The sequence below is a fragment of the Pleurodeles waltl genome, chromosome 1_2 (genome assembly GCF_031143425.1).
Source record: "Pleurodeles waltl isolate 20211129_DDA chromosome 1_2, aPleWal1.hap1.20221129, whole genome shotgun sequence".
Lineage (NCBI taxonomy): Eukaryota > Metazoa > Chordata > Amphibia > Caudata > Salamandridae > Pleurodeles > Pleurodeles waltl.
In genome coordinates this window covers 594,891,947-594,919,620 of record NC_090437.1, presented here as the reverse complement: position 1 = coordinate 594,919,620, position 27,674 = coordinate 594,891,947, and the positions used below count along the sequence as shown (strand labels likewise).

General features: G+C 40.8%; 1 protein-coding gene across 6 annotated transcripts in view; it reads left to right on the top strand.

Moving 5' to 3' along the window:
• Positions 1 to 27,674, top strand: part of ELF2 (E74 like ETS transcription factor 2) — a 416,996-nt gene that overhangs the window by 376,059 nt on the left and 13,263 nt on the right. For 5 of the 6 annotated variants that reach the window (XM_069242240.1, XM_069242243.1, XM_069242256.1 and 2 more), the window contains 2 exons: positions 671 to 863; positions 17,307 to 17,651. In XM_069242240.1, coding sequence (XP_069098341.1) covers positions 671 to 863; positions 17,307 to 17,651 — 538 coding nt within the window. The remainder of the gene's footprint in view (positions 1 to 670; positions 864 to 17,306; positions 17,652 to 27,674) is intronic. The other variant, XM_069242249.1, reaches the window with a different exon arrangement.

The following is a 27,674-nucleotide window of genomic DNA, read 5'->3' as shown; positions in this document are numbered from 1 at the left end:
ATGAATATTAACATGTATTTAAGTAATAAGGGCAGACGTAGAGTACTTAACTTTTGTGTCTCATAATGTAGATTTTCCCACCAATTATCTTTTTTCCAGCTTTTGTTCTTTTTTCCCTAGAATAGGCTAGCTCTTAAGAGCTCACAGCTGTTTTATGGGTTTTACCTGATAATATAGGTGTTATGCCGATAGTGAAAATAACTGTTTAAGTACAAATATTTTTGTAGTATTTTTTTTCTTTTGCATGGGGGTGTTTTCACTTTATTATTTTAAACATCTTAATGGATTGTTGACTATTCTCTCCCCCGCACCGTCCTGTTTTTTTCTATGGGTTTTGTCCTACTTGTGCTATTAGTCTGTCCTCGAAGTGCATGAAAATAATTTGTCTTTTTTACACAGAAGTTTAGCAACTTTTGGTCCAGAAATACTTTGGATTACTTGATTGCTTTGGAACCCACATATTCAAATATAGTACACTTTCTTTATAAGATTATTTTGATAGCTGATGTACTACAAATCTTTTCACTCCTTTTGTGTTCAAATAGTGTCATTACCACAACATAGAGAATCATCTTAAAAAGCGGAATGCAGAAACTTTTCACTATCCATGTGTACTTTTTTTCTATTTTGTTTCCTAATATGCCGTTACCTAATTTCTCTTTATTGGTAGGAAACACAACCTATTTGTGGGAGTTCCTGTTAGATCTTCTTCAAGACAAAAATACTTGCCCTCGTTACATCAAGTGGACTCAAAGAGAGAAGGGGATCTTTAAACTTGTGGACTCGAAAGCAGTATCAAAATTGTGGGGCAAGCATAAGAATAAACCGGATATGAACTATGAGACAATGGGCCGAGCCCTAAGGTATGTCAATTTAAGAACATAACAAAGTGTATTCACAAACAAACTCATTTGAAAGGCAGTCTTCAGAATGCTCGAATCAAGGAAAATAAAGTAGTACAGATGTACTATCATAAACTTCAGAGTAACAGGATATGTGTGTGATGGCATTTTTGTGGAACTTTGGTTTCATGGGCAGGACATGGTACCTTGCAGAAATCCATATTCGGAACGCCAACTGGTCATTGGGAACCTCCTAGTTAAAGTGTGTGCTTATGGATTGGCTGCTACATATCGGTCCTGTGCATCTTGTTCCTTTTATTCAAAATATTTGGCTGAAATAGTATGGCAGTGGTTACTTTTGGCATAGTAACATACCAGAGGAATAGCTAAGAGTCTGCTCTCTGGTACTTGTGGAGATGAAACCCAAAGGGTTTTCTCCCAGAGGCTTTACTATTTTTAGGTTTGTCAGTTCTCTCTTCACCCTCTTTCTTCATGCTATTCAAGTTTTATCGAACTTTATTTTTCTGTTGGTGGCTTTATATGCTTTTTATAAAGTGGAATAGCCTGTAGAGCTAATGTTAATTGAGACGTTGAATTGGTCAAACAAGGATGTAAAATGTAGCATACTTCCTTGATGATGTAATGGAATGCGCACCTACACGTACTTGTGTGTTCAGCGATGTCATAGTCCCGGCTACTACCTGTAGAATAAAGAAAAGCAAAACTTGGAATGTAACCAATTTATGATTTGGATGCCTGCAGTGAATTAGAACTGTTAATTAGAAACAAATGTTCACAAGTAATTGCTTGAGAATAGTTTTCTTACTGGGCATTGGCCAGTGCAGAGCTGTAGATTAAAAAAACATGTGTACCATAAATGATTACAGGGGCATTATAGTTAGATTGACGTTTTAACCACACAAAACCATAGCAATTTAGCAGTTATAGTTATACGTATCTGAAGAAACTATAGCTTGTGCTACGAGGTAACTAGGCCACGGATGAATAGTTTCTAAACATAAGTAAAACTGCTGAATTTGTGTGGGTAGAACATCAATCTAACTAAAATTTCAGTTCTTTAAAATTATATATTTTTTTAAACAAAGTAATATATAAATATCATATGTCAAAACAGCCACAGCTGCTCACATCCTTATGTCTCTTTTTTTGGTTAGGGGCGGACGGACTTTGCTGCAGCGTTCGGGCAAACCCATATAAATCCAACTCCACAGGGCTATGGTGTGTGTGGGGGAGGTTCCACCCCCCCCCCCCCCCCCCCCCCCCAGTTGGCTAAAAAAAGGGGGCTTTATTTTTTTTTTTTGCTGATGAGGGGTCCCTCAGAGCCCCTCCATGTGTCCTATGAAGTCAGGATAGTTATATCCTCACCCCTAATGTGTGTTATTTGTTTTCTCGCCGGGGGCCCACCCAAGAAAGAAGATAGCAGCCTTTCAGGTTGTTGCAACCAATCAGAGCCTTGATTTTCACCCGGATCCGCAGGCATTCTGATCCATGGGTACCTGAAGATCTGTGAAGGGTCCACGTTCCTATATATAATTTTTTTTTCCCTTTAATAATTCTGAAACTACTGAACAGATTTACACTAAATTACAAACATGGGTCTTTCTAGACCAAGATCTACCTTTCTGCAAAACTGGTTGTAATTTGGTTCAGTGGTTCAGACTTTTGTCGTGTCTGCTGAAGTAACTGGTACACTAGTTTTGAAAATTTGATGATTTGTCAAAAGGTGCCAACATTTTTAGCAAAACAAAAAATGCTTTGTCTATGGGAAAATATGGTCCTAAGTGTATGGATATATGTGTGTGTATATTCGATGTCGTGTAGCTGCAGATACACATGCTGTGCATATATCGCCATCTAGTGTTGGTTCAGAGTGTTATAAGTTGTTTTTCTTCTAACAAGTCTTTTTTTCATGTCACTGGATCAAGTGACTCCTCCTCTCAATGAAAGTGTTCATGGGCATCAGCTCCTTTGTTTTCTTTCCGCTGTTGGGTTCGGACGTGTTCCCTCTCGCTCCAGGATTTTTGGTTCAGAAATTCTCTAATCTATCAAACTTTTCTAATACCGTCGGTATTGTTTTGAACGCAGTTTTCTTCTGCACTCGATCCAATAGTATCGCTGGGATCAAGTAAACACCCTTTCGGGCGCCCGCACCCTCTTTGGGCCTGTTCGTGCCTACTGCGTCATAGGCTAATGGATCGGACTCCATTCTGATTCTGTCCTCCATGCCACGCCAAGTTTCCATTCACATACCAGCATTGTGTGTGTAATCTCTGCCTTTCCCCAGAACATTGAGAAGAATGCTGTGAGGCGTGTCGATCTTTTGGATCGAAGAAAACGTTACGCGATCAAAGGGCAAGAGGTGTGGAGATGGTGTTGAAACTCGCAGAGTCCAACAACTGACATCCTTGGCGAAGAGCATGTATAAAAGGCAGTTTCGATCCCAGACTCCAACTCTGAGCAGGATTCAGAGGACGACATCCAGGCAATATCAGCGGCGCAGTATGTGAGTACACCTGCCCCAACACCAACAATTAAGAAATCAGGCAAGGCCTTGGGTGAATCACTGCTTTTAAACCATGGTTCCACCAGGCCAAAAATAATCGTCGACTGACCCTTGGGTTCAGCGCTGAAAAAGGCCAGGGCACTCCCTCAACAGGCTAACACGCCGGTTTCGAAAAATGCAAGCCTCCGAACCAAGTCTACGTCCAACACCATCGGATCTGAAAAAAGTTTGCTTTGCTTCAGAGCCAAGACCTCGGCTAACCGCTTCAGACCCAAAACATCTTGGTCCAACTTCAGAACCGAAAAAAACATCTTACACAGAAAAAAAACAGGGCTTTCAACTCGAATGAAGCCTGTGCCCAAGACATTTACTGAATATTCCTCTGAAACCACAAAACATGCTTCAGAACATCAAATGGAACAATCCGACATTCAACCTATTTTGGAGGTTATGGACAAGTAACAAAGGAGAATTCAAATCCAGAAAGAGACTGGAAAAATTATTACTTCTCCACCTCCACAGACTAAAAGGAAGCTAGCATTCCAAGAAACTCTGGATACTGCCCCACCACCGGCAAAAATCTACAAGCAAAAAGAAAGGCCCAAACCTGTTGAGCTTTCTCCACCACATTCACTGCAACTTTCTTTTTTCACCACAACCTCTGACTCCACCACCTTCACCAACACCCTCTCACACTTCCACACAAGAAGAAGAAAGGGGTGATTCTAGTTACACCATAGATCCATGGGATATGTACGATTCAGATCCTATCCCATCTAATGATCCGGATTTGTATCCCAACAGACCATCTCCACTTGAGGATAGTACAGCATACAACCAAGCAGCTGCATACCATGGACTACAAATACATGCAGAACCTTTAGAGGAGGACTTTCCTTTCAATACCCTGTCCTCAACTCTTAAGCAATAACGTGTGTCTACCAATGCTTCCTAGTATGCTCAAACATGCAGATGAAATTTTCCCAGAACCAGTTAAAGCTAGGTTTCTAGCACTAAGAACTGACCAAAAACATATGCCTGCACCAACAGACCCAATTTACATCTCACGGCAATTACCACCAGATTCTATTGTGGTCAGGAAGCGTGCCAATAGTCAGTCTTCTGTGGATCACACCCTCTCCCTCCCCCCCCCCCCTGACAACGAAAGGCGTAAATTTGATGTGGTGGGGAAAAGGGTGGTCACAGAAGCAGCCAACCAATGGCTTATTGCCAATTCCCAGGCCCTGTTAGCAAGATACGACAGGGCACATTGGGATGCAATGCAAGAATTCTTGCAGTATCTCCCCAAAGAGCACCAAAAAGGGGTGCAGCAAATTGTAGAGGAAGGTCAGGCCATTTTAAATAAACAAATTAGGTCTGCACTAGATGCAGCGGACACTGCAGCTAGAGGAATTAATACCAGCATTACTATGGGGCAACATGCGTGGTTGAAGTCCTCAGATTTCAAACCAGAGATACCGTAGGTGGTCCTTAATATGCCATTTAATAAACAGCTTTTTGGACCAGAGGTGGACAAACCATAGAAAAACTCATAAAAAGATTCTGAAACAGCAAAAGCCATGGGAGTTCTTTATACCACACCATGTCGGGGTTCCTTTCGAAAACCACAATGTAGGGGAGGATTTAAAACCCAAACTACAGAGGCTTCCACTTCCCATTCCAAGCAAGGCTAGCAGTATTATGCAAGGGGGGCATTCAGAGGCTCTTACAGAGGACAAAATTTCAGGTCCAGAGGTAAATTCCAAGCCTCAAAGGGTGCTTCAACATCTACAAAACAATGACTTCCCAAACATTCCACAGCACCATACATCTCCTGTGGAAGGAAGACTGCAACAATTCCTTTCTCACTGGCAAAAAATTACTACAGATCAATGGGTACTCTTAATTATCCGCAATGGTTATTGCCTAAAGCTCATCTCTGCTCCACCAAACATTCCACCTCGTTCTCACAGGCTCTCTCCAGAACACACTATTCTACTATAACAAGAGGTACAATCTCTACTACTCAAGGAGGCAATAAAAATAGTTCCATCTCACAGCAAGGAACAGGAGTATATTCCTTATATTTCCTTATAACAAATAAGGATGGTACTCTCAGACCCATTCTCAATCTCAGGCCTCTAAATCTATATATCCTGTCAGAGCATTTTCACCTGGTCACTCTACAGGATATCATTCCCTTGCTACAAAAACAAGACTACATGACAGTGCTGGACCTAAAGGACGCTTACTTCCACATTCCTATACACCCAGCTCACCGCAAATATCTAAGGTTCGTAATAGCAGGCAAGCACTATCAATTCAAGGTACTACCCTTTGGGGTAACAACAGCACCAAGAATATCTAGTTTTAGTCGCAGCATTTCTCAAAAGGCAACACTTACATGTTTTCCCTTATCTAAACGACTGGTTAATAAAATCCAGCACCATTCCAAACTGCCAGCAACACACACAATACACAATAGATGTCCTACACAAATTAGGGTTCACAATTACCAGAAATCTCGCCTGCAGCCAGCACAAATTCAACCTAATCCAGGATCAATTCTGAATACTCAGACAGCATTAGCCTACCCAAATCCACAACGGATACATGCGTTTCACTCCCTCATATCCCAATTGCAGACCAATCAAACTCACACTGTAAGATTTGCCATGAAACTATTGGGAATGATGGCATCACGCATAGCAATAATGTCCAATGCATGTTGAAACATGAGACCACTACAACAGTGTCTCTCGCGACAGTGGTCTCAGGCACAGGGTCAACTACAAGATATAATGTTGTTAGACCGCCAAACTTACAAATCTGTGCAATGGTGGAATCACAAAAACTTAGCAAAAGGACAGCCATTTCAGGACCCTGTGCCACAGACCATAATCACCACAGATGCGTCAATAACAGGTTGAGGAGCCCATCTCAACAGTCTAGCAATACAAGGGGAATGGGACTCAATCCAGCAAATTTACCACATAAACCACTTGGAATTACTAGCACCAAAGCATTCCAACCACAGATCATACACAAAATAGTCTTAATAAAGACAGACAACATGACAACAATGTATTATGTGAAAAAACAGTGGGGGACACACTCATCCCAATTGTCCTTTCTAGCACAAACAATATGGAAATGGGCAATTTACAATCACATTCACCTGTTAGCGGTATACATCTCAGGGATACACAATCAGCTAGCGAACCTTCTAAGCAGAGCGCAGCAACAAATACACGAATGGGAGATTCACCCACAAGTAATTCAATATTACTTTCAGATGTGGGGAACACCAAACATAGACCTTTTCACAACAATCTAAAACGCAAAATGCCAAAACTACGCATCCAGATAACCACCCCCTCAAACTAATGGCAATGGTCAGGGATATTTGCTTACGCTTTTGCACCTCTCCTGTTAATTCAATTTCTGGTCAACAAGATGCGTCACACCTCCCTCACTATGATACTCATATCTCTCACGTGGGCATGTCAACACTGGTACACAAGACTGTTGGGTCTGTCAGTAGAACCACATCAGATGCTTCCAAACAGACCAGACCTGTTAACTCAGACCATGGGTCAAATCGGGCATCCTAATCCCAGTGTGCTCAGCTTGGCGATTTGGCTCCTGAGGTCCTAGAATTTGGATACCTACAGCTTTCATTAGAATATGTGGACATTCTAAAACAAGCACGTAAACCGACACCCAGGCAGTGCTACGCAAATAAATGGAAACGTTTTGTATATTACTGCAAACCTAAAAATATTGATCCACTTAAAGCATCAGTACAGGATATTGTGTGTTATTTGCTTTATTTCCAAAAAGCAAATCTTGCCTATTCATCTATTAAAATTAATTTAACAGCACTATTAGCCTACCTCCAAAACAGACCACATACCTCTCTGTTTAAAATTCCTGTCATAAAAGCATTTATGGAAGGCTTAAACAAGTTATTCCACCTAGAGTACCACCAGTTCCTGAATGTAATCTTAATATTGTGCTCAGAAGACTTATGGGTCCACCATTTGAACCCATGCACTCTTGCGCTATTCAATATCTCTCATAGAAGGTTGCTTTCTTGGTAGCAATTACCTCCTTGAGAAGAGTAAGTGAAATTCAAGCATTTACTTTAGAAGAACCATTCTTCCAAGTACACAAACACAAAGTAGCACTTACGATAAATCCAGAATTTTTACCTAAAGTGATTTCACCCTTTCATATGTCAGTCGAATTGCCAGTCTTCTTTCCAAAGCCAGGTTCTGCTGCTGAAAGAGCTCTCCCCATCTTGATCTCAAAAGAGCTGTAATGTATTATGTAGACCGAACAAAAGACTTTAGAAAAACGAAACAACTTTTTTTTGCTTTTCAACAACCTCATAAAAGTAATTCTATTTCTAAGCAAGGATTAGCTAGATGGATTGTAAAATGTATACAAACCTGCTATCTCAAGGCAAAAAGGCATCTATTAGTAACTCTAAAAGCACATTCCATTAGAAAAATGGGTGCCTCAATGGCATTCTTAGGAAATATACCAATGGCGGACATATGCAAAGTAGCCACATGGTCCACACCACACACATTCACAAAACACTACTGTGTGGATGTATTATATCGACAACAAGCGAATATTGGTCAAGCAGTGCTAAAAACACAATTTCAAACTACTTCTACTCTTACGGGCTAACCACCGCTTACTCAGGAGGAGAACTGTTTTTCAGTCTATGCAAATCATGTGTATCTGCAGCTACACATGCTATTGAACGGAAAATGTCACTTACCCAATGTACATCTGTTTGTGGCATGTAATACTGCAGATTCACAGGCGCCCTCCCTCCTCCTCGGGAGCCTGTAGTCGTTGTAGTACTTAATCATATAAATATGTATATACATTGCATGGACATCTTTATATATATTTGTACATACACAATTCTTCACTCCTTACTTTCACCCTCTTGTGGGAAAACAATCTAACAAAGGATTCGATGTCCATGAACACTATCACCAAGAGGAGGAGTCCCTCTATCCCGTGACTCAAAAAAAGACTTATTTGAAGAAAAACAACCTGTAACACCAAGCCCATCACTAGATGGCGATATATGCACAGCATGTGAATCTGCAGCACTACATACCACAAACAGATGTACACTAGGTAAGTGACATTTTCCGTATCTAGGTGCTAACCTAAATACTTAACTAGCTCTAGCGTATCCAAATATACAAAGAATACAAGCTTTCCAAAACTTAATAGCACTCATACAGCCAAACCAACAACACACTGTAAGATTTATCATGAAGATTCTAGGAATGATGGCATCTTGCATAGCAATAGTCTCACATGCAAGATTAAACATGAGGCCCTTACAACAGCGCCATGCACAACAATGGTCACAAGCACACGGTCAACAACAAGATCTAGTGTTGGACTGCCAAACACATATGTCCCTTCAATGGTGGAATTCCATCAATTTAATGAAGGGGCGGTTGTTTCAAGACCCTGTGCCTTAGACCATAATTACAACAGATGTATCATTGATTGGTTGGGGAGCTCACCTAAACAATCAAACCATTCGAGGTCAATGGGATGTCAAACAGAAACAGCTACACATAAACCAGTTAGAATTATTAGCTGTGTTCCTTGCCTTAAAGGCGTTTCAACCTCTTCTCAAACAGAAGAATGTTGTCATAAAAACAGACAACATGACAACCATGTATTCTCTCAACAGGGGGGACACATTCATCTCAGCTGTCTCTTCTAGCCCAAATAGTTTGAAACTCGGCTATTCACAATCAAATTCATCTACTAGCACAATACATTCCAGGAATAGACAATCAGTTGGCAGATCTCAGCAGAAATCACCAACAAACGCACAAATGGGAGATTCACTCACAAGTACTTCAAAAGTACTTTCGAAAATGGGGAACACCACACACAGATCTATTCGCAACAAGCGAAAACGCAAAATGCCAAAACTTTGCATCCAGACACCCATCCCCTATGGATCAATTGGCCAGGGATATTTGCTTACGCTTTCCCCCTCTCCCACTCCTTCCATTTCTAGTCCACACATGACGTCAAATGTCTCAACATGATACTCATTGCACCAAAATGGGCACGCCAACCTTGGTACACAATACTATTAGACCTATCTGTAATACCGCACTCCAAACTCCCAAACAGACTAGATTTGTTAACACAAAACAAAGGTCAATAAAGGCATCCACACCCCCAATGCTCTCAATCTAGCAATTTTGCTCCTGAAATTAAAGAATTTGTTTATTTAAATCTTCCATCAGAATGTATATAAATAATTAAACAAGCACGAAAACCTACTGCTAGACAGTGCTACACAAATCAGTGGAAACGATTTATACAAGATATTGTATGCTATTTGCTTCATTTACAAAAATCAAATTTGGCTTATTCATCCATTAAAATACACCTTACTGCAATATTTGCATACTTACAAACTATTCAACATACTTCTCTACTCAGATTTCCAGTTATCGAAGCCTTCATGGAAGGATTAAAATGCATTATTCCACCCAGAATACCACCTGTTCCTTCATGGAATTTTAATATTGTACTTACCAGACGCATGGGACCACCTTTTGAACCCATACACTCTTGCCAATTCAATTTTTAACATGGAAGGTAGCCTTCCTTGTAGCTATTACTTCTTTAAGAAGAGTTAGTGAAATACAAGCATTCACTCTTGAGGAACCTTTTTTCCAAGTGCACAAACATAAGGTTGTACTAGGAAGAAATCCAACATTTCTACCAAAAGTAGTATCTCCTTTCCACAGCCAGATTCTGTGGCAGAAAGAGCTCTTCATAACCTAGATCTTAAAAGAGCTCTTATGTACTACATAGACAGAACTAAACAGTTTAGGAAAACAAAGCAACTATGTGTTGCGTTCCAACAACCACATACAGGCAATCCAATATCAAAACAAGGATTAGCAATATGGATTGTTAGATGTATACAAACTTGTTATATCAAAGCAAAAAGGCAACTCTTGATCACTCCTAAAGCACATTCCACTAGAAAAAAGGGTGCAACAATGGCTTTTTTAGGAAACATTCCAATGGTTGACATATGTAAAGTAGCTATATGGTCAACCCCTCAGACATTTTCAAAACACTATTGTGTTGATGTGTTGTCACAGCAACAAGCCTCTGTAGGCCAGGCTATCTTAAAAACGTTATTTCAAACAACTTCAGCTCCTACAGGCCAGCCACCGCTTTTTTGGGAGGACTAACTGCTTTGTAGTCTATGCATAGCATCTGTATCTGCAGCTACACATGCCATCTAACGGAAAATGTCACTTGTCCAGTGTACATCTATTCGTGGCATGTATTGCTGCAGATGCATATGCACTCCTCCCCGGAATCCTGTAGTCGTTTAAGTTTTACATTTGTACATATGTATATACATTTACATTTGCATGGACATCTCTTTATATTTCTATACTCTTATCACTCCTTTCTTCACTCTCTGCGGGAAAACAATCTAACAATAGAGTCTATGTCCATGCGCAATGGATGTTATGATAAAAGATCAACCTAACTATAACGTCCCTCTAACCTTTTCATTTTTTTCAGTGTAATATATGTGCAGTGGCATGTGTGCCTGTAGATGCACATGGGAGGAGTCACGATGTGTGACTCAAAAAACATCTTCGAAAAATAAACAACCCCAGATCCAACACTAGATAACAGGATAATGCAAAGTACGTGAATCTACAGAACTATATGCCACAAACAGATGTCTACTGCGTAACAGTAGCTATATAATATTTGTTTTATTTGTCAGATATTTTTTAAGTACATTGTTCTTCTTTTGCCAGTCAGTATACTATTTTTGTTTGGACCCCGCCCCCCCCCCCAAACTCTTAACTCTCCTTTTCCCCTTTTTGCTGGCAGAGCAAAGATTTTAAAACCATCTGCTTCCCTACAGTGCTTTGTCCATTTGTGCATTGGGAGAATGTAATTGAGCAGTCTTAATACTATGTTACTCTTCTGAAAGATGTCTTTGAATTGCTAAATGTCCATGTCTACAGTTTACAGAACTTTTGCAAGGATTGAAAAATCGATTTGTATTGATACTGTTTACTTTTCATTTATGCAATGCATTATTCCGCCATCTAGTGACTGAGTCTGGAAATGTCCTACTTGCAGCCCCCCAAACCACTGTTTCTTGTATTTATTTTTTTATTTTGGGCATCGTCCAGTCTGTGGGTATAGCTATCTTCCCGTGATGGGAAGCGTACACCCACAATATCCCAGTGTATTTTTACTGCATTCAGATTCTTTTTTGCGTTGTTAGGTTTGAAAGCTCTAGATCGTAGATCATGTAGGACATGGAGAAAGCGCCAGAGGAAAGTAAGGAAAACACCAAAACACAGCACAAAATCTTCGAAGTCTACAGCAGATATGGAGGGAAACTGAAAAAGACTGAAGACATATTTTCATTTGGTCTTCACGCACGTAGGTAAAAAAATTTAATGTTGGGGATAGGAAGATTTTCGGAGGCAAAAGATATAGCCTTCAAACTTGCTGCCAAACGCTCACCTAGAAGGGAAAAATAAAGTTTGCAGTCTTTGCCTAAACAATCCAGTAGGTTTAAGGCCTGCAAGGGATTCCTTCTAAGGCTCTTAAAGTAATGGAGAAACAAAGATGGGCACCTGGCGCAATAATGATGTCACTGATTGGGCAGGGATCCTTTAAGGATATGGTATAGCCCACTGATAAAGTAACACTTGAGGAAACTGATGTACCACAGGAGAAGGGTTTGATGTCAAAGGCCTACATCATCCTTGAAAAAGAGGAGGATCTGAAAAAGACACAAAGGGACTTGGAGTATACAACGAAACACACGGCAGCAATGTCTCGAGGTTGCAGTGGGACTGAGCTGAAACCCTCCGACTCAGACTCCTCAAACACCCTTGGTGCTGAAACCAACAGTGCTCTATGGTAATACAGAGATTAAGTAATCCTGAGGGCAAAGCACAAAGACACTGTAGGGCATTAACATTGTGATTCTGACCCGACTCTAGAAGGGTATTAAGATTAGATGAAGGAAAAGGAATTGGGTTGGGAGGGGGTGGCTTCAGCCAGAAAGACAACTCCACGTCCTTGGAGGCTCTATACTGAACGCGTACTTGAAGTCAGAAAGAAAAAGCATTGATTTGGGGATTAAGTGGCATTATTGTAGTAGAAGAAGATGGAGTTTGACAAATCCTTCAAGGTGGTTTAGAATCCCTTCAATAAAAGAAGGTAGTAGGAACCAGGAAGAGGAGCAGACAAAATTAGAGCTACCAGCGACTTCTGAACTTAAAAAGGAAGACCAAAAACTCTTCTATGAGGTATATCATTGGGAGCATACCATGCTACTCATTAGGAACAGCAGAAGTGGGTAGTGGCAGGACCCGGCTGCAAACTCGCCAGAGGAAGACATTGCTTATATCCTGCAAGACCATCATCCTGATGATATGTCCATATATAACTCAGTTATAAAAGTGCAGCTGAAACATATATGCATTTGGAAGAACAACAAACAGAAGCATGTTTCAGTTCAAACCTTACTTCTAGCACAAAAATAAAACCAGTACGTACGTATGTTGCGAAGCATGTTAGACCAAGGAAAAGAGGCATTTAGAGAACATGCTTTTTCTGAAGCAGTTACACCTAGGAGGAGTTAAAATGCACACACTCCAAACAAGGCCCCATCAAAGTCTCTACTGCTAGAAAAATAACTAACGCCCCATTATCCACTGATTCACTTCTACCTAAAGGACTAGAGATGGTAGGAAAGAAAATGGAGCGACCCGCTACCATACACTGGCAAATATCTTGTTGAACTTTAACTTTATTGGGAGGAGGCAGAAGAGCTAATGAAACACCTCCCAAATCTGTACAAGATGGCAAAAGCTGTCATCTGAAAAGGGAAGACAATAACCAACACATGTCTAAAATCAGAATTGATGCAGCCGACAACTCAGCTAGGCCGATAAGGCCTGATTTAGAACTTGGTGGACAGGTTACTCCATCACAACGGTGATGGATATCCCATCCTCCGAAATCTGAATCTTATTATAGCCTATGGGATTTAGATTTCAGCGGATGGGATGTAACCTGTACGGCAAGTTCTAAATCAGGCCCATAGTCACCGGTACTACCCTCCGGAGGCATGCCAGGCTTGAGGGTCTTTGAATTTAACCAGGAAGTATAGGCATCTCTAATTAACATGCTTTTCACTGTGAAAGTCTTTTCAGAGTGACAGATTTTCAAAAGAATTACCACACCTAGTAATTGGTGGAGGGGTGGATTTCAGCCCAGCACTCAACAAAACCAAATACACAGCTAGCCAGTAGCCTGAGCACAAGCAAGCAGTGGCATATCCTATGACACCAAGGCAGCCCTTTTGAGGTACAGGCAAGACCACCAGAGGATCAGGGTCTCCGGCCCCAAATATTTTTCAAATAAAGGGCTTCCTGGCATCAAACAACTGTAGGGGGCAGACTGGAAGGTTTCCTCAAAATTGGAAAGAAATTACTTCTGACAACTTGATGCTCAGCTTTATAAAGTGTGCATAGTGAGGAGAGCTAGAATATATGCCCCTGTATTAGAATTTTTCCTTGTTTGCAATGAGAGAAGGAAGACCTACTGAAAAAGGGGTGATAGAGAAGGTGCCAAGATGGGTAAACAACCAGGGAGTGTAATGGGTAATCTTCCTGATCCCAAAGCAGGATTTGACATTGAGGCCCACAATAGACTTCATTTCCGTGAACAAGGTAATAAAGACACTGAAGTTCAAGATAACACTGCAAAAAGTCATCTCACCTATGAAGAATGGAGACTACATGACAATGACCATAGACCTTAAGGATGCTTACTCCTGTATGCCAGTGAACAACCAGCACAAAGAAATACCCCAGGTTTGTGGAAAAAAAAAATGCATTACCAATTTAAGGTGCTTGCATTTGGTATACAAGTCAACATCAGGAGTGTTTGCAAAGTGTACTGCAGAGCTTGAGAAAGCAGAAGATACATGTGTACCCCTACCTAGACAACTGGCTGGTAATAGCAAGCTTGCACACTGGAAAACATAAATAGTAATGTAAATGCTACACAAACTGGAGAACAGGTAAAACCTTTGCATGATGGATAGTGCAAACTATACAATTATGCTACAATCTAGCAGAGAAAATGTTGGATAGTAAACCAAAGGTGCACACTCCTAGGTAGAAATGAGCCACATTAGCCTTCATAGCCAATTCATCTATAACGGCAGACACATGGTCATCTGTCCGCACCTTCAGAAAACACTATCTATGCTAAAAGAGTCAGGTGTGCCAGAATGTATTGAAGCGTTTATTTGCAAACACTCTCACTTTAGCTCCACCTTGCACCTTGCTTACTGCTATGTAATCTGGCTGCAGCATGTGAATCCAGAAAAGATTCACACTGCAAAAGGGAAAGGATGGCTTTCTTATAACGGTTTTCTATCTTGAAGACTTGTATTAACACTTCATGTGATTCTCCCACCTTCCCATAAGGAGGTGTGGTTTAGCATATTAGTCCCTCTTCTTTGGGTTAATTTGATAATAAGCTTGAAGACGGTTCACCTCACCAAGAAAGGGAAAAAGGAATCTGAAGAACGCAACCGTGCACTGGGACATTGTTGGTGTGTACCTTACATCATAAGGGCTGGCTGCACTCACCTTATGATTGGCAGGCAAAAAAAAAGTAGGGACATTTCAAGACCCATATACTAGATGACCAAACAATACACAGAGGGCCTGATTCTAACTTTGGAGGACAGTGTTAAACCGTCCCAAAAGTGGCGGATATACCACCTACCGTATTACGAGTCCATTATATCCTATGGAACTCGTAATACGGTAGGTGGTATATCCGCCACTTTTGGGACGGTTTAACACCGTCCTCCAAAGTTAGAATCAGGCCCAGAATGTCCATATAGACAAGTCTTCATGTAGCAAATTTATAATTACAGGTAAGTGTTTCTTCTTGTTCTGGTCTTTCAGAAGGTTGCATGTATTGAGTGGAACAGTCACACACAAATCTCTGTCTTGTGTTTTGCTTTAGTTGAGTATTATATGTATGTATATGGTATTTCTATAGTGCAAACTAGCCAAAAGGCAGTGGTTAGACTCATAAAGTGGGATTTACCTAAATCTGATCAGGACTACTGCATCCTTTCTCTTTGAATGCTCCAAATTTTTTAGTTACAGCACAGTCGGGAGAGCACCTTAAATGGGTGATCACTTCAATAGTAAATGCATCATAGTATTTGACTGCCACGCTAGAAAGACCCACCACTGCTCATTTTCTGAGAATTATAATCTATGCAATTGTTAGTCACACACATCTGTATGAATATTGCCTTTTTACCACCGATAGCGACATGAGGCTTCCCTTACCAAATAAAGCAGGATTTTTTAAATGCAATGTGTGCCTGAGTTCTTAAAATGGAACTGTCTGAGAACCATGACAAGAAAAAACTAATTTGGATTAATTGGAGTTTTTCGTGGCCCTGCCGTACTCAACCCAAACAGACCAGGAACCCGCATAGTCTGTGCATCATAACTGACAATATTTGAGTGTGAGATTTATCTGTAAATAGAGTAGTATTACTAGAAGAATATTTTTCAAATATTTGTGTAAAATATTATTCTAATTTATTGTTACAAAATAGAAAACAAACATATGATATACATCCATTAAAACCAATTACACTAGTGAAAATCATTAGATTAATGAACCGGCTGATCAGGTTTATCTATTTTCAGGACTTGCATCATTAAATTATGGCAAGAGCGTGACTAACGATGTGATATGACTTTACTTCTAATTCGGGCTTTGCTTGGACTGGTGGCAATATTTCTATTTTGATAGATTCTGAAAAATAACATTAATTTATCTAACTGTGAGCATGACTCAAAACTGACATTGATGAGGATAATAAGTCCCTGAGTTTCCCCACTTTAGTCCTGATGAAACGTTCAGATGTGCGAAATACATGTTGGCTGTGGGAGCTAAGAAAACTTGTAATTATCACTGCAACAATACATTTTCATCAAAAAAGACAGGGAAAAGGCAAACACACATGACTCGTTGTTTGTAATGGCAGGAAAAGTTTGAGATGGATAGACGTTGAAACCATTGTAATTCTGTGGAACCTTGATGTGTGTAGGCATGTGAAAATAAGATCGGCACACAGCATATTCATTCTTAGGATGAAGAGGATAATTGTATCTGGTGATATTCCTTTAAAAAAAACGTAAGGTATAGTTTGTTATAGTGGACGAATACCAGACGTTTTTTTTTCTGTGTCTCAATAATAAATATGAATACTATTTTACACAAATATTTTTGCTAAATATTATTTTCTCAATGCTGACCTTTTTATGTACACTCCCCAGTCAGGTATTGTGAGTTATTTAGGAACAGTGCCATCAGCGAAGGCAATCTTTGTTCCATACAAGGGCAAAAAGGGAAAATTGTATAGGTGCTCATATATATATGGTCGGGTCTCGTTTCATTTATGTGAATAAAAAGTTGATTATTTTTATGTGAAGAAAATTCACATCTGGGCAATGTGCAGTCCATTGCCATCAGTGCAAGCTATATTTTTTTTATTAAACTGGCAAGTTTGGACCCATTACTATTCTGAATGAAGTCATAACTGAAGTTGTTTAAATCTGCATTCTGTTATCTGTGGGGGTGAGTAGCTGTGCTTGTTCAGAAAGTGTGTGAGGCTGTGCTTGAGTTCTGCTTTGATCCCAAGTGTACAGTTTTACAGACGGGCTGCTATTGCTGTAAGAACCAGATAATCCTTGCCTGTGTCTTCCTTATTATTTTACATACCTACTTAGGAAACCTTGTTTTTCATGCCACAGATACTATTACCAAAGGGGAATTCTTGCAAAAGTGGAAGGCCAAAGGCTTGTGTATCAGTTTAAAGAAATGCCAAAAAACATTGTGGTTATAGAGGACGATAAAACTGAATTTTGCAGTGAAGAAGTAACCAGCCCAACAGAGGACAAATCTTTAGAGCGGGTGTCACTCCCACCAGAAGGCATCTTGAAAATGGCAATACCAGCGCGTGGAGGAAGGAACTTGTCCCCATCGAGTGCTACAAGAATGGGAAAGCCAATCGCCCGATTAGTGAATATTGCTTCCTCTGGGAATGAACTTTCGCCTCCCTCAACAACAACTACGCTGACAACCACAGTAGCTCCTAGGTAAGCATTATTAATATTAATTTTGTCACTATTATTAACATATATACATAAAATGCATCATTCACCTAGAACTGGGTGTTTTCATGCTATTGACAAATAAGGCTGTGTTTTGAGTGTCACCCACCTAAGAACACAGTCTGTCTTCTTTGTCAGGGTCAGTACATTCAAGTTTTTAACTTCTTCAGAAAAGTAGTGTGGCTAGTTAGTATTCTGAGCTATTCCATTGCACTGCTCTTGTGCTTCATAGGTCTGCCTCCCTATTTCTTAAGTTTTATTCTGGGCACTGATAGCAAATACTTAAAAGGCAATATTGGGGCTGCTTATGGGCAGCACTTATAAACATAATTGTCAAAAACATGGGACCTGATCCATAGCCGAGCTTGTGCCTGATGTAGACTGCATAGAAATTAATTATTTGTGTAGGCAACCCCTGCTGGTGCCTTATAGCCCTATAAACATGACAAAACATCCTAAGAACTAGCAAGGTTTTAGTTGCGTCATTCTGCATGCTTTGCAACCTCACCATGTTTTTTTTTTTTTGCTATCAACGGGTACACTGAATTCCCCAACTCAATGAGAGAGTGAATAAATGTGCTGACTACTATTTCTAACCTCCAGTGAGGAACAAGGGAAGGCTATGGGAGATAATTGTCATAGCTGTTGGGCTTGTTAGAAGTTGTCATCATTGAAAGATTTAATTGAATATTGCCCATCCAGCCATAAACTGCCTAGAGGGTTAGAGGAATGCAAGTACCCATCCATCCATGGAATCTCACCTGTTTGGCACTTCCAAAATTATTAATTTTGGATTAGAAGTGTGTATATGGAGCTCCCCACCATTCATTCCGTTGTTGATAATCTGTTTAATCTAGTCATGACATTTAGCAAAAATCAAATATATGAGAGCGTCTAATTAGACATGATAATCAGTGGCGTCTTATACTACTGAAAAGTCCAACTTTCTCACAATTCCCCCCGCCCCCAAAATATCTGTGATTCCTCTCAGATTGCTAACAAAGGTTTCAGCAGATTCACTATTCTGCCTATGAGGCCTACCAGAAAACTCTGACCGGCCATTCATCTCTACAAAGTGCTGCACTTGTAGTCTTACAGGGAGGGATGTGGAATTCCCATAGCCCAACACCCAGGACATGTTGTTTGGGTTCAAAGATAACAAGTTTTCATTTTTATTTTGCCCTTCATACAAGTAGACCCAAACCCCTGTTGCATAAACCCTTTGGCTGCCAGTTTACTGGGAAGGGAACTGTCTGCAGTTGAGGTAATATTTGTGATATGGTAATGCTGTTCAAACTTGTATGTTCTGTGGCATGTGTAGCTGCAGATACACATGCTGTGCACATCCCGCCATCTGGTGTTGGGCCTGGAGTGTTACAAGTTGTTTTTCTTCGAAGAAGTCTTTTCGAGTCACGAGATCGAGGGACTCCTCCCATTGCGCATGGGCGTCGACTCCATCTTAGATTGTTTTTTTTCACCACCGGGTTCGGACATGTTCCTTTTCGCTCCGTGTTTCGGGTCGGAAAGTTAGTTAGAATCTCGGAAAAATCATCGGTATTGTTTGCGTTCGGTATCGGGTTAGTTATAACAGATCGACACCGACTTTTGAAGAGCTCTGGTGGCCCTTCGGGGTTTTTTCGATTCCCCCCGTCGGGGCCTGGTCGGCCCGGCCACATGTCTCTTCAAGGCTGATGGAATGGACCCCATTCCGCTTCTGCCCAAAATGCCATAACAAGTATCCATATACAGATCAGCATCTGGTCTGTAACTTGTGTCTGTCTCCAGAGCACAAGGAGGATACCTGTGAAGTCTGTCGAGCGTTTCGGTCGAGGAAGACATTAAGAGACCGAAGAGCAAGAAGACTGCAGATGGCGTCGGCGCCGACAGGACAAGGGCATTTCCAGGAGGAAGAAGAAAGCTTCTCCATCCATGAATCGGACTTGGACGAGCTTGATCCCAAAGAAACGCCGAAAACCGTGAGTAAGACGTCGAAACAAAAAACTCACGAGAAGACAACAAAAGCCCAGGGGACGCCACCGCCAACAGGCCATGGCTTAACCCGAAAAATAGGTGACCGATCATCGGCACCGAAAAAGGGCACGCTGGTGGCGAAGTCATCCGACTCCGGTCGAGATACCGCCACACAGCAATCTCGGGCTCGAGATAGTGGCTCCGAGCAGGTTCGGCACCGAGACAGCGGCACCGAAATGAGTCGGCACCGAGAGACCACGACGCCGAAAACAAAAAAGGTTTCGTCGGAACCGAAAAAAGTAGCCGAAAAGGTTTCAATACAGAAACATCCGGCTTCGGAACCGAAATCAAGTTCCTACTCAGAGGAACAAGGACTGTCCTCACAAATGAAAATACATAGATTTGGACAGGAATAGGAGACAATGGAGCCAGACTACACCCAAAGACTGCTCCACATCCAAAAAGAAACGGGAAAGATCAGCACTCTCCCTCCTATTAGGATGAAACGCAAACTTGCCTTCCAGGAGAAAGACAAGCAGCCACAGGCAAAGGTGGCTAAACAAGTAACCACGCCACCATCTCCATAATGCTCTCCGCAACCATCACCGGTAGCCACTCCACCTATGATGCAATCCCCGACCCACACAGGGATGAGTCAAGATGACCCTGACGCATGGGACCTTTATGATGCACCAGTGTCAGATAATAGTCCTGACTGTAATCCAGCTAGACCGTCGCCACCAGAAGATAGTACAGCCTACGCACAAGTGGTGTCGAGGGCAGCGGCATTTCATAATGTCAGCCTACATGCAGAGCCCATTGAAGACGACTTTCTATTTAATACACTATCGTCCACACACAGCCAGTATCAAAGCCTTCCTATGCGACCTGGAATGCTCAAACACTCCAAACAAGTGTTTCAGGAGCCTGTAAAAGGAAGGGCCATTACTCCAAGAGTGGAGAAAAAATATAAACCGCCACCAACAGACCCCGTGTACATCACACAACAGCTAACACCGGACTCGGTTGTATTAGGGGCAGCTTGCAAGAGAGCAAACTCACATACTTCAGGAGATGCACCACCTCCAGATAAGGAAAGTCGCAAATTCGACGCAGCAGGCAAAAGGGTGGCGGCACAGGCAGCAAACCAGTGGCGTATTGCCAATTCACAGGCTTTGTTGGCCAGATACGATAGGGCTCATTGGGACGAAATGCAACATTTTATAGAACATTTGCCCAAGGAGTTCCACAAAAGAGCACAGCAAGTAGTTGAAGAAGGACAGAGTATCTCCAACAATCAGATACGGTCAGTTATGGATGCTGCAGACACAGCTGCTAGAACTGTCTAACACAGCAGTAAAAATAAGGAGACATGCATGGCTGCGTACATCAGGATTTAAACCAGAAATACAGCAAGCTGTGCTCAATATGCCATTTAACGGACAGCAGTTGTTTGGGCCGGAGGTGGACACTGCTGTCGAAAAACTTAAGAAGGACACTGACACGGCCAAAGCCATGGGCGCACTCTACTCCCCACAGAGCAGAGGCACATTTCGAAAAACAGTTTTGAGGGGGGTTTCGAGGGCAAAGCACAGAACCCACGACCTCACAAACAAGGCCCACTTATCAGAGCCAATATCTGCGTGGAAGTTTTCGGGGACAATATACAGGGGGACAGTTCCAAAAAAATAGAGGAAAGTTCCAAAGTCCCAAAACTCCTCAAAATAAGCAGTGACTTACAAGTCACACATCCCCAACACATAACACCTGTGGGGGGGAGACTAAGCAAGTTTTACAAACATTGGGAGGAAATAACAACAGATACTTGGGTACTGGCAACTATCCAGCATGGTTATTGCATAGAATTTCTCAAATTCCCTCCAAACGTCCTACCGAAAACACACAATATGTCAAAACAACATATAGATCTTCTAGGACTAGAAGTTCAGGCGTTGCTACAGAAAGAAGCAATAGAATTAGTACCAAACCAACAGAAAGGAACAGGAGTTTACTCTCTGTACTTTCTCATACCCAAAAAAGACAAGGGTCTGAGACCTATATTAGATCTCAGAACATTAAATACCTACATCAAATCAGATCACTTTCACATGGTGACATTACAAGACGTAATCCCACTGCTCAAACAACAAGACTACATGACAACACTAGACCTAAAGGATGCATATTTCCATATACCGATACATCCTTCACACAGAAAGTACTTAAGGTTTGTATTCCAAGGGGTACACTACCAATTCAAGGTGCGCCAAGAGTTTTTACAAAATGCCTAGCAGTCGTAGCTGCACATATCAGAAGGCAGCAAATACATGTGTTCCCGTACCTAGACGATTGGTTAATCAAAACAAACACACTAGAACGGTGTTCACAACACACAAAGTATGTCATAGAAACCCTCCACAAACTAGGTTTCTCAATCAACTACACAAAGTCACGCCTTCTGCCGTGTCAAACACAGCAATACTTAGGGGCGACAACACAGCAAAAGGGATTGCCACGCCAAGCCCACAAAGGGTTCAGGCATTTCACAATGTAATACAGGCCATGTATCCAAATCAAAAAATACAAGTCAAAAAGGTGATGAAACTCCTAGGCATGATGTCCTCATGCATAGCCATTGTCCCAAACGCAAGGTTGCACATGCGGCCCTTACAGCAGTGCCTAGCATCACAGTGGTCACAGGCACAGGGTCAAATTCTAGATCAGGTGTTGGTAGACCGCCAAACATACACCTCGCTTCAATGGTGGAACAGTATAAATTTAAACCAAGGGCGGCCTTTCCAAGACCCAGTGCCACAATACGTAATAACAACAGATGCCTCCATGATAGGGTGGGGAGCACACCTCAATCAGTACAGCATCCAAGGACAATAGGACACTCACCAAAAACACTTTCACATAAATCACTTAGAACTATTGGCAGTATTTCTAGCGCTGAAAGCATTTCAACCCATAATAAGCTACAAACACATTCTTGTCAAAACAGACAACATGACAACGATGTATTACCTAAACAAACAGGGAAGCACACACTCAACACAGTTGTGTCTCCTGGCACAGAAAATATGGCATTGGGCGATTCACAACCACATAGCCTAATAGCACAATTTATTCCAGGAATTCAGAACCAGCTGGCGGACAGTCTTTCTCGGGATCACCAACAGATCCACGAATGGGAGATTCACCCCCAAATACTGAATACTTACTTCCAAAGTTGGGGAACGCCACAAATAGATCTATTTGGAACAAAGCAAAACGCAAAATGCCAAAACTGCGCATCCAGGTACCCTCAAGATCAGTCTCAGGGCAATGCGTTATGGATGAGTTGGTCAGGGATATTTGCTTACGCTTTTCCCCCTCTCCCACTCCTTCCATATCTGGTAAACAAGCTGAGTCAAAACAAACTCAGACTCATACTAATAGCACCGACATGGGCAATGCAACCTTGGTACACAACACTACTAGACCTCTCAGTAGTGCCTCATGTCAAACTACCAAACATACCAGATCTGTTAACACAACACAAACAACAGATCAGACACCCAAATCCAGCATCGCTGAATCTAGCAATCTGGCTCCTGAAATCCTAGAGTTCGGTCATTTAGACCTTACACAGGAATGTATGGAGGTCATAAAACAAGCTAGGAAACCTACCACTAGACATTACTATGCAAATAAGTGGAAAAGATTTGTCTATTACTGCCACAATAATCAAATTCAACCCTTACACGCATCTGCCAAAGACATCGTAGGATACTTACTACATTTGCAAAAATCAAAGCTAGCTTTTTCTTCCATTAAAATACATCTTACAGCAATTTCAGCTTACCTGCAAATTACGCACTCAACTTCTCTATTTAGATTACCAGTCATAAAAGCATTTATGGAAGGTCTAAAGAGAATTATACCACCAAGAACACCACCAGTTCCTTCATGGAACCTCAACATTGTCTTAACACGACTCATGGGTCCACCTTTTGAGCCCATGCACTCTTGTGAAATGCAATACTTAACATGGAAAGTTGCCTTTTTAATTGCCATCACATCTTTAAGAAGAGTAAGTGAGATTCAAGCATTTACCATACAAGAACCATTTATTCAGATACACAAGCATAAAGTAGTTCTACGAACAAATCCTAAATTTTTACCAAAAGTCATATCACCGTTCCACTTAAATCAAACAGTAGAATTACCAGTGTTCTTCCTACAGCCAGACTCTGTAGCTGAAAGAGCACTACATACATTGGACATCAAAAGAGCGTTAATGTACTACATTGACAGAACAAAACTAATTCGCAAAACAAAACAATTATTTATTGCTTTCCAAAAACCTCATACAGGAAATCCAATTTCTAAGCAAGGCATTGCTAGATGGATAGTTAGGTGCATTCAAACCTGTTATCTTAAAGCTAAAAGAGAACTGCCTATTACACCAAAGGCACACTCAACTAGAAAGAAAGGTGCTACCCTGGCCTTTCTAGGAAATATTCCAATGACAGAAATATGTAAGGCAGCTACATGGTCTACGCCTCATACATTTACCAAACACTACTGTGTAGACGTGCTAACAACACAGCAAGCCACAGTAGGCCAAGCAGTACTACGGACATTGTTTCAGACAACTTCAACTCCTACAGGCTGAACCTCCGCTTTTGGGGAGATAACTGCTTACTAGTCTATGCACAGCATGTGTATCTGCAGCTACACATGCCACCGAACTGAAAATGTCACTTACCCAGTTTACATCTGTTCGTGGCATTAGTTGCTGCAAATTCACATGCGCCCACCCGCCTCCCCGGGAGCCTGTATCCGTTTAGAAGTTGATCTTGAACATCTGTATATTTGTAAATATATATCTTACTTTAAACTACATTATGTACATACGTATTCACTCCATTGCATGGGCACTATTACTAGCATATACAACTCCTACCTCACCCTCTGCGGGGGAAAACAATCTAAGATTGAGTCGACGCCCATGCGCAATGGAGCCGCAATGGGAGGAGTCCCTCGATCTCGTGACTCGAAAAGACTTCTTCGAAGAAAAACAACTTGTAACACTCCGGGCCCAACACCAGATGGCGGGATGTGCACAGCATGTGAATCTCCTGCGGCTGATGCCACGAACACATGTACACTGGGTAAGTGACATTTTCCTTATGGTTCATTAATGCAAATCCTTTATTATTAGGTGAGCACTCTAAATAAACATTGCAAGGTCACACTGCACTACTGTCAGAGGTGCCAGTAAAAAAAAAAGTGTACACAGGTTTGAAAAGTTTAACAAGATGATACTATGTATAATGCTCCCAGAATGCTCTGCGATTAGATGCAAATGTTTGCTAAAGCTTGTAAGCAAGATTGACAATACTTTGCTTTCAAAATAAAATAACCAGACAAAAATGGAAGTTGGAAAAAAAGTTTTGCTAAATTACTGTGAAATGTTAGGTATATTTCTTTGAAGCATCATTTAGTAAACTGTGTTGATGCATGCTGGTATTTCCGAACAATACTCATAATGGAAAATCAATGTAACCACTTTAAACAGGATTATGAGAAATATTAAAATAAACAAGCACTGGCAAAGCCAACCAATCAGACGTTGGTGGTCAGTCTTTTGGTTTTGTAAATGCGTGTCTTGTTTTGGCATGGCTTTTGTAACACTTATTGTTGTGGGAGCTGCCAGACCCTCACCATTGTAACAAACGTTGGTAAAAGGCAAAACAAAATTTGGTCTAAAAAAATCACACATTGCCACGGTAGTTCCTGGCACTGAACAAAACTACTTTGTATGCCAATACGCTCCTTACCGAAGAGCAGAATGTTTCAATCAATGTAAAGCCAGTTAATAGATGGATAGAGAGAGAAACAGAATTTTGAACAAAACAAAATGTCTTGATCATTACCAGACCTAATTGGGGGCCCTATTCTTTAAGACAGTCACAAAAGTATTTGTTTTTGCATTAATGGCTTTCTTGAATTCACAAGAATTTACAGAAGTAGACCAGGAAATTATACTCCTGGAAAATAGTTGTGAACTATATTTTAGCACATGCAAATATGCATGTGTAGATTTGCTCATGTGAAAATCTACAAGTTCACTTTCCCTCCAACCACTTTTTTGTTCAACCCTGGTAGAACTTCTGCTTCTGCCCTTGTCAGGAGTAAGTTTCCAGCCTTTCTCAGTATGGGAAAAGATTAGAGAAGAGCTGGTGAAAATCCTTAAAAACATGCATTTTGTAGGCCTGCACAAACTCAAAGGCATCTCAACCCTGGAGTTATAACCTACTGCTTCCTCCAGGCCCAGTATGCAGATCTGCGGAAGGGTAACAAAATAAGAAAATTGCTATAGAAGGGCTTAAATTGCTAGTGTTTTAGCACTACTATAATATTAGTCCTGGAATAATCGGAGAGGCTATTATCAGAGCTGTTACATAATGAGATAGTTGCCATAATTTGTTGCTGCATTACATTGCACCAAAGGGACAAGTAGACTTTTCTTTTATAGGACAAGTAAATTTGTGAAGCAACCTATCCCATGGACAAGTAGATATTTTATTAAATTCCTCACCCTTGAGTACTTCATTGTTATATCAACCTCGTATCCAGAGAGTCCAAGCCTCATTAATGCTCTATAGACCTCAGAAAGCTTTCGTTGGCTGCTCTTATGAAATTGATTGCAATAGTCAAAGGTCAAAATCTACTTACTCGACGCCAAACAGGTTGGAGTGAAAATGATATAAACACGAGCTAGTGAAACACTGTATTATCTGTAATGGCTCATAGCTCCCTTGAAAGCTGTGGAATATTTTTTGTCCAAAAATAATTTTAAAAATTTCACGACCAGGTTGAGAATTTTATATAAAAATATTTTGTTGTTACTTTTTGAACTAGAAAAAGCAGTCTGTGTAAGTAACTCTTGATTTCTTAACTGAATCCTTTAAAATTATTTATAAGCAGCCAATAATTATTTTTGCCTATTTTTTGTATGAGGATAGGAAACACATTTGGGCGGTGAAGCTGCGTGCTTGTGTTGCTTTCCTAGCTGCATGGTTTGAAGCAGATAAACATTGCATGAAAAAAAAATGTATTGCAAATTTTCCCTTTAAAAAAAAAAAATAATAATAATAAATTAAAGTACCAGAAACAGTACTACCCAAACATGTACACTTCAGTTTCTCCTAAGATTTCCTAAGAGCACCGTGCTGTTTCCAGGAGCACAGGCTGTGATTGAAGTTTGTTTAGCATAAAGGAGAGGATGCGGAAGTGATTATAGCAAGGATCCCTCTCTAGGAGCACAGTCACCATTTATGTTTTGGAGGTATATGGAATGGAGTCATTTAGTGATATTAAATGTTGTTAGTCATCAGGATTTCATAGTGCATATCAGGCAAGTTGTGATCATTTTATTATTTAAGAACAATACTTGTTATATCTGCTGTAAAAGGTGAGAAGGCTGGATAAAACATGAGCATATTTGAACCTTTGACTTTTGCAGCAAGTATCCTAAACCATTCTACATTTATTTTGTTATCTATATTGAACAATGGGCTACTTTTTTCACTACTTATTAAGTTGTTAATTGTCTATATTGACTCGGTTTCAAACCTAGTTCTCGGATTCTGCTCCCACCATCATATGGATGGGAAAGTGGTGCTTATTAACAGACTTTCAGATGTGGCTTTTTTTTGTGCTGTCACCTTATAAACCTGACCTCTCTCCATATTAAGCATGTGGTTTATATGTTTACCATATAACCCACAACCTGTTTTAAAGTATTACTCAAGCAACACAATTTAGGGACCTTGTAGTTATGTTACATAGTGGGGTATCTTCTTGTAGGAAGCTGGCTCTTTTATATAGTGGACCAAAATGAGTTCAAGCAATCCCCCAAGGTATCACACAGGCACAAATGACATCCCAAATGCTCTTTTTGTGGATAGCATAGTCGAGCAGTTAGGTATATCAGAGGGTAGTGATAGCAAGATCACCAGAGTCAGGTGAGTACTTTTCGAGTTA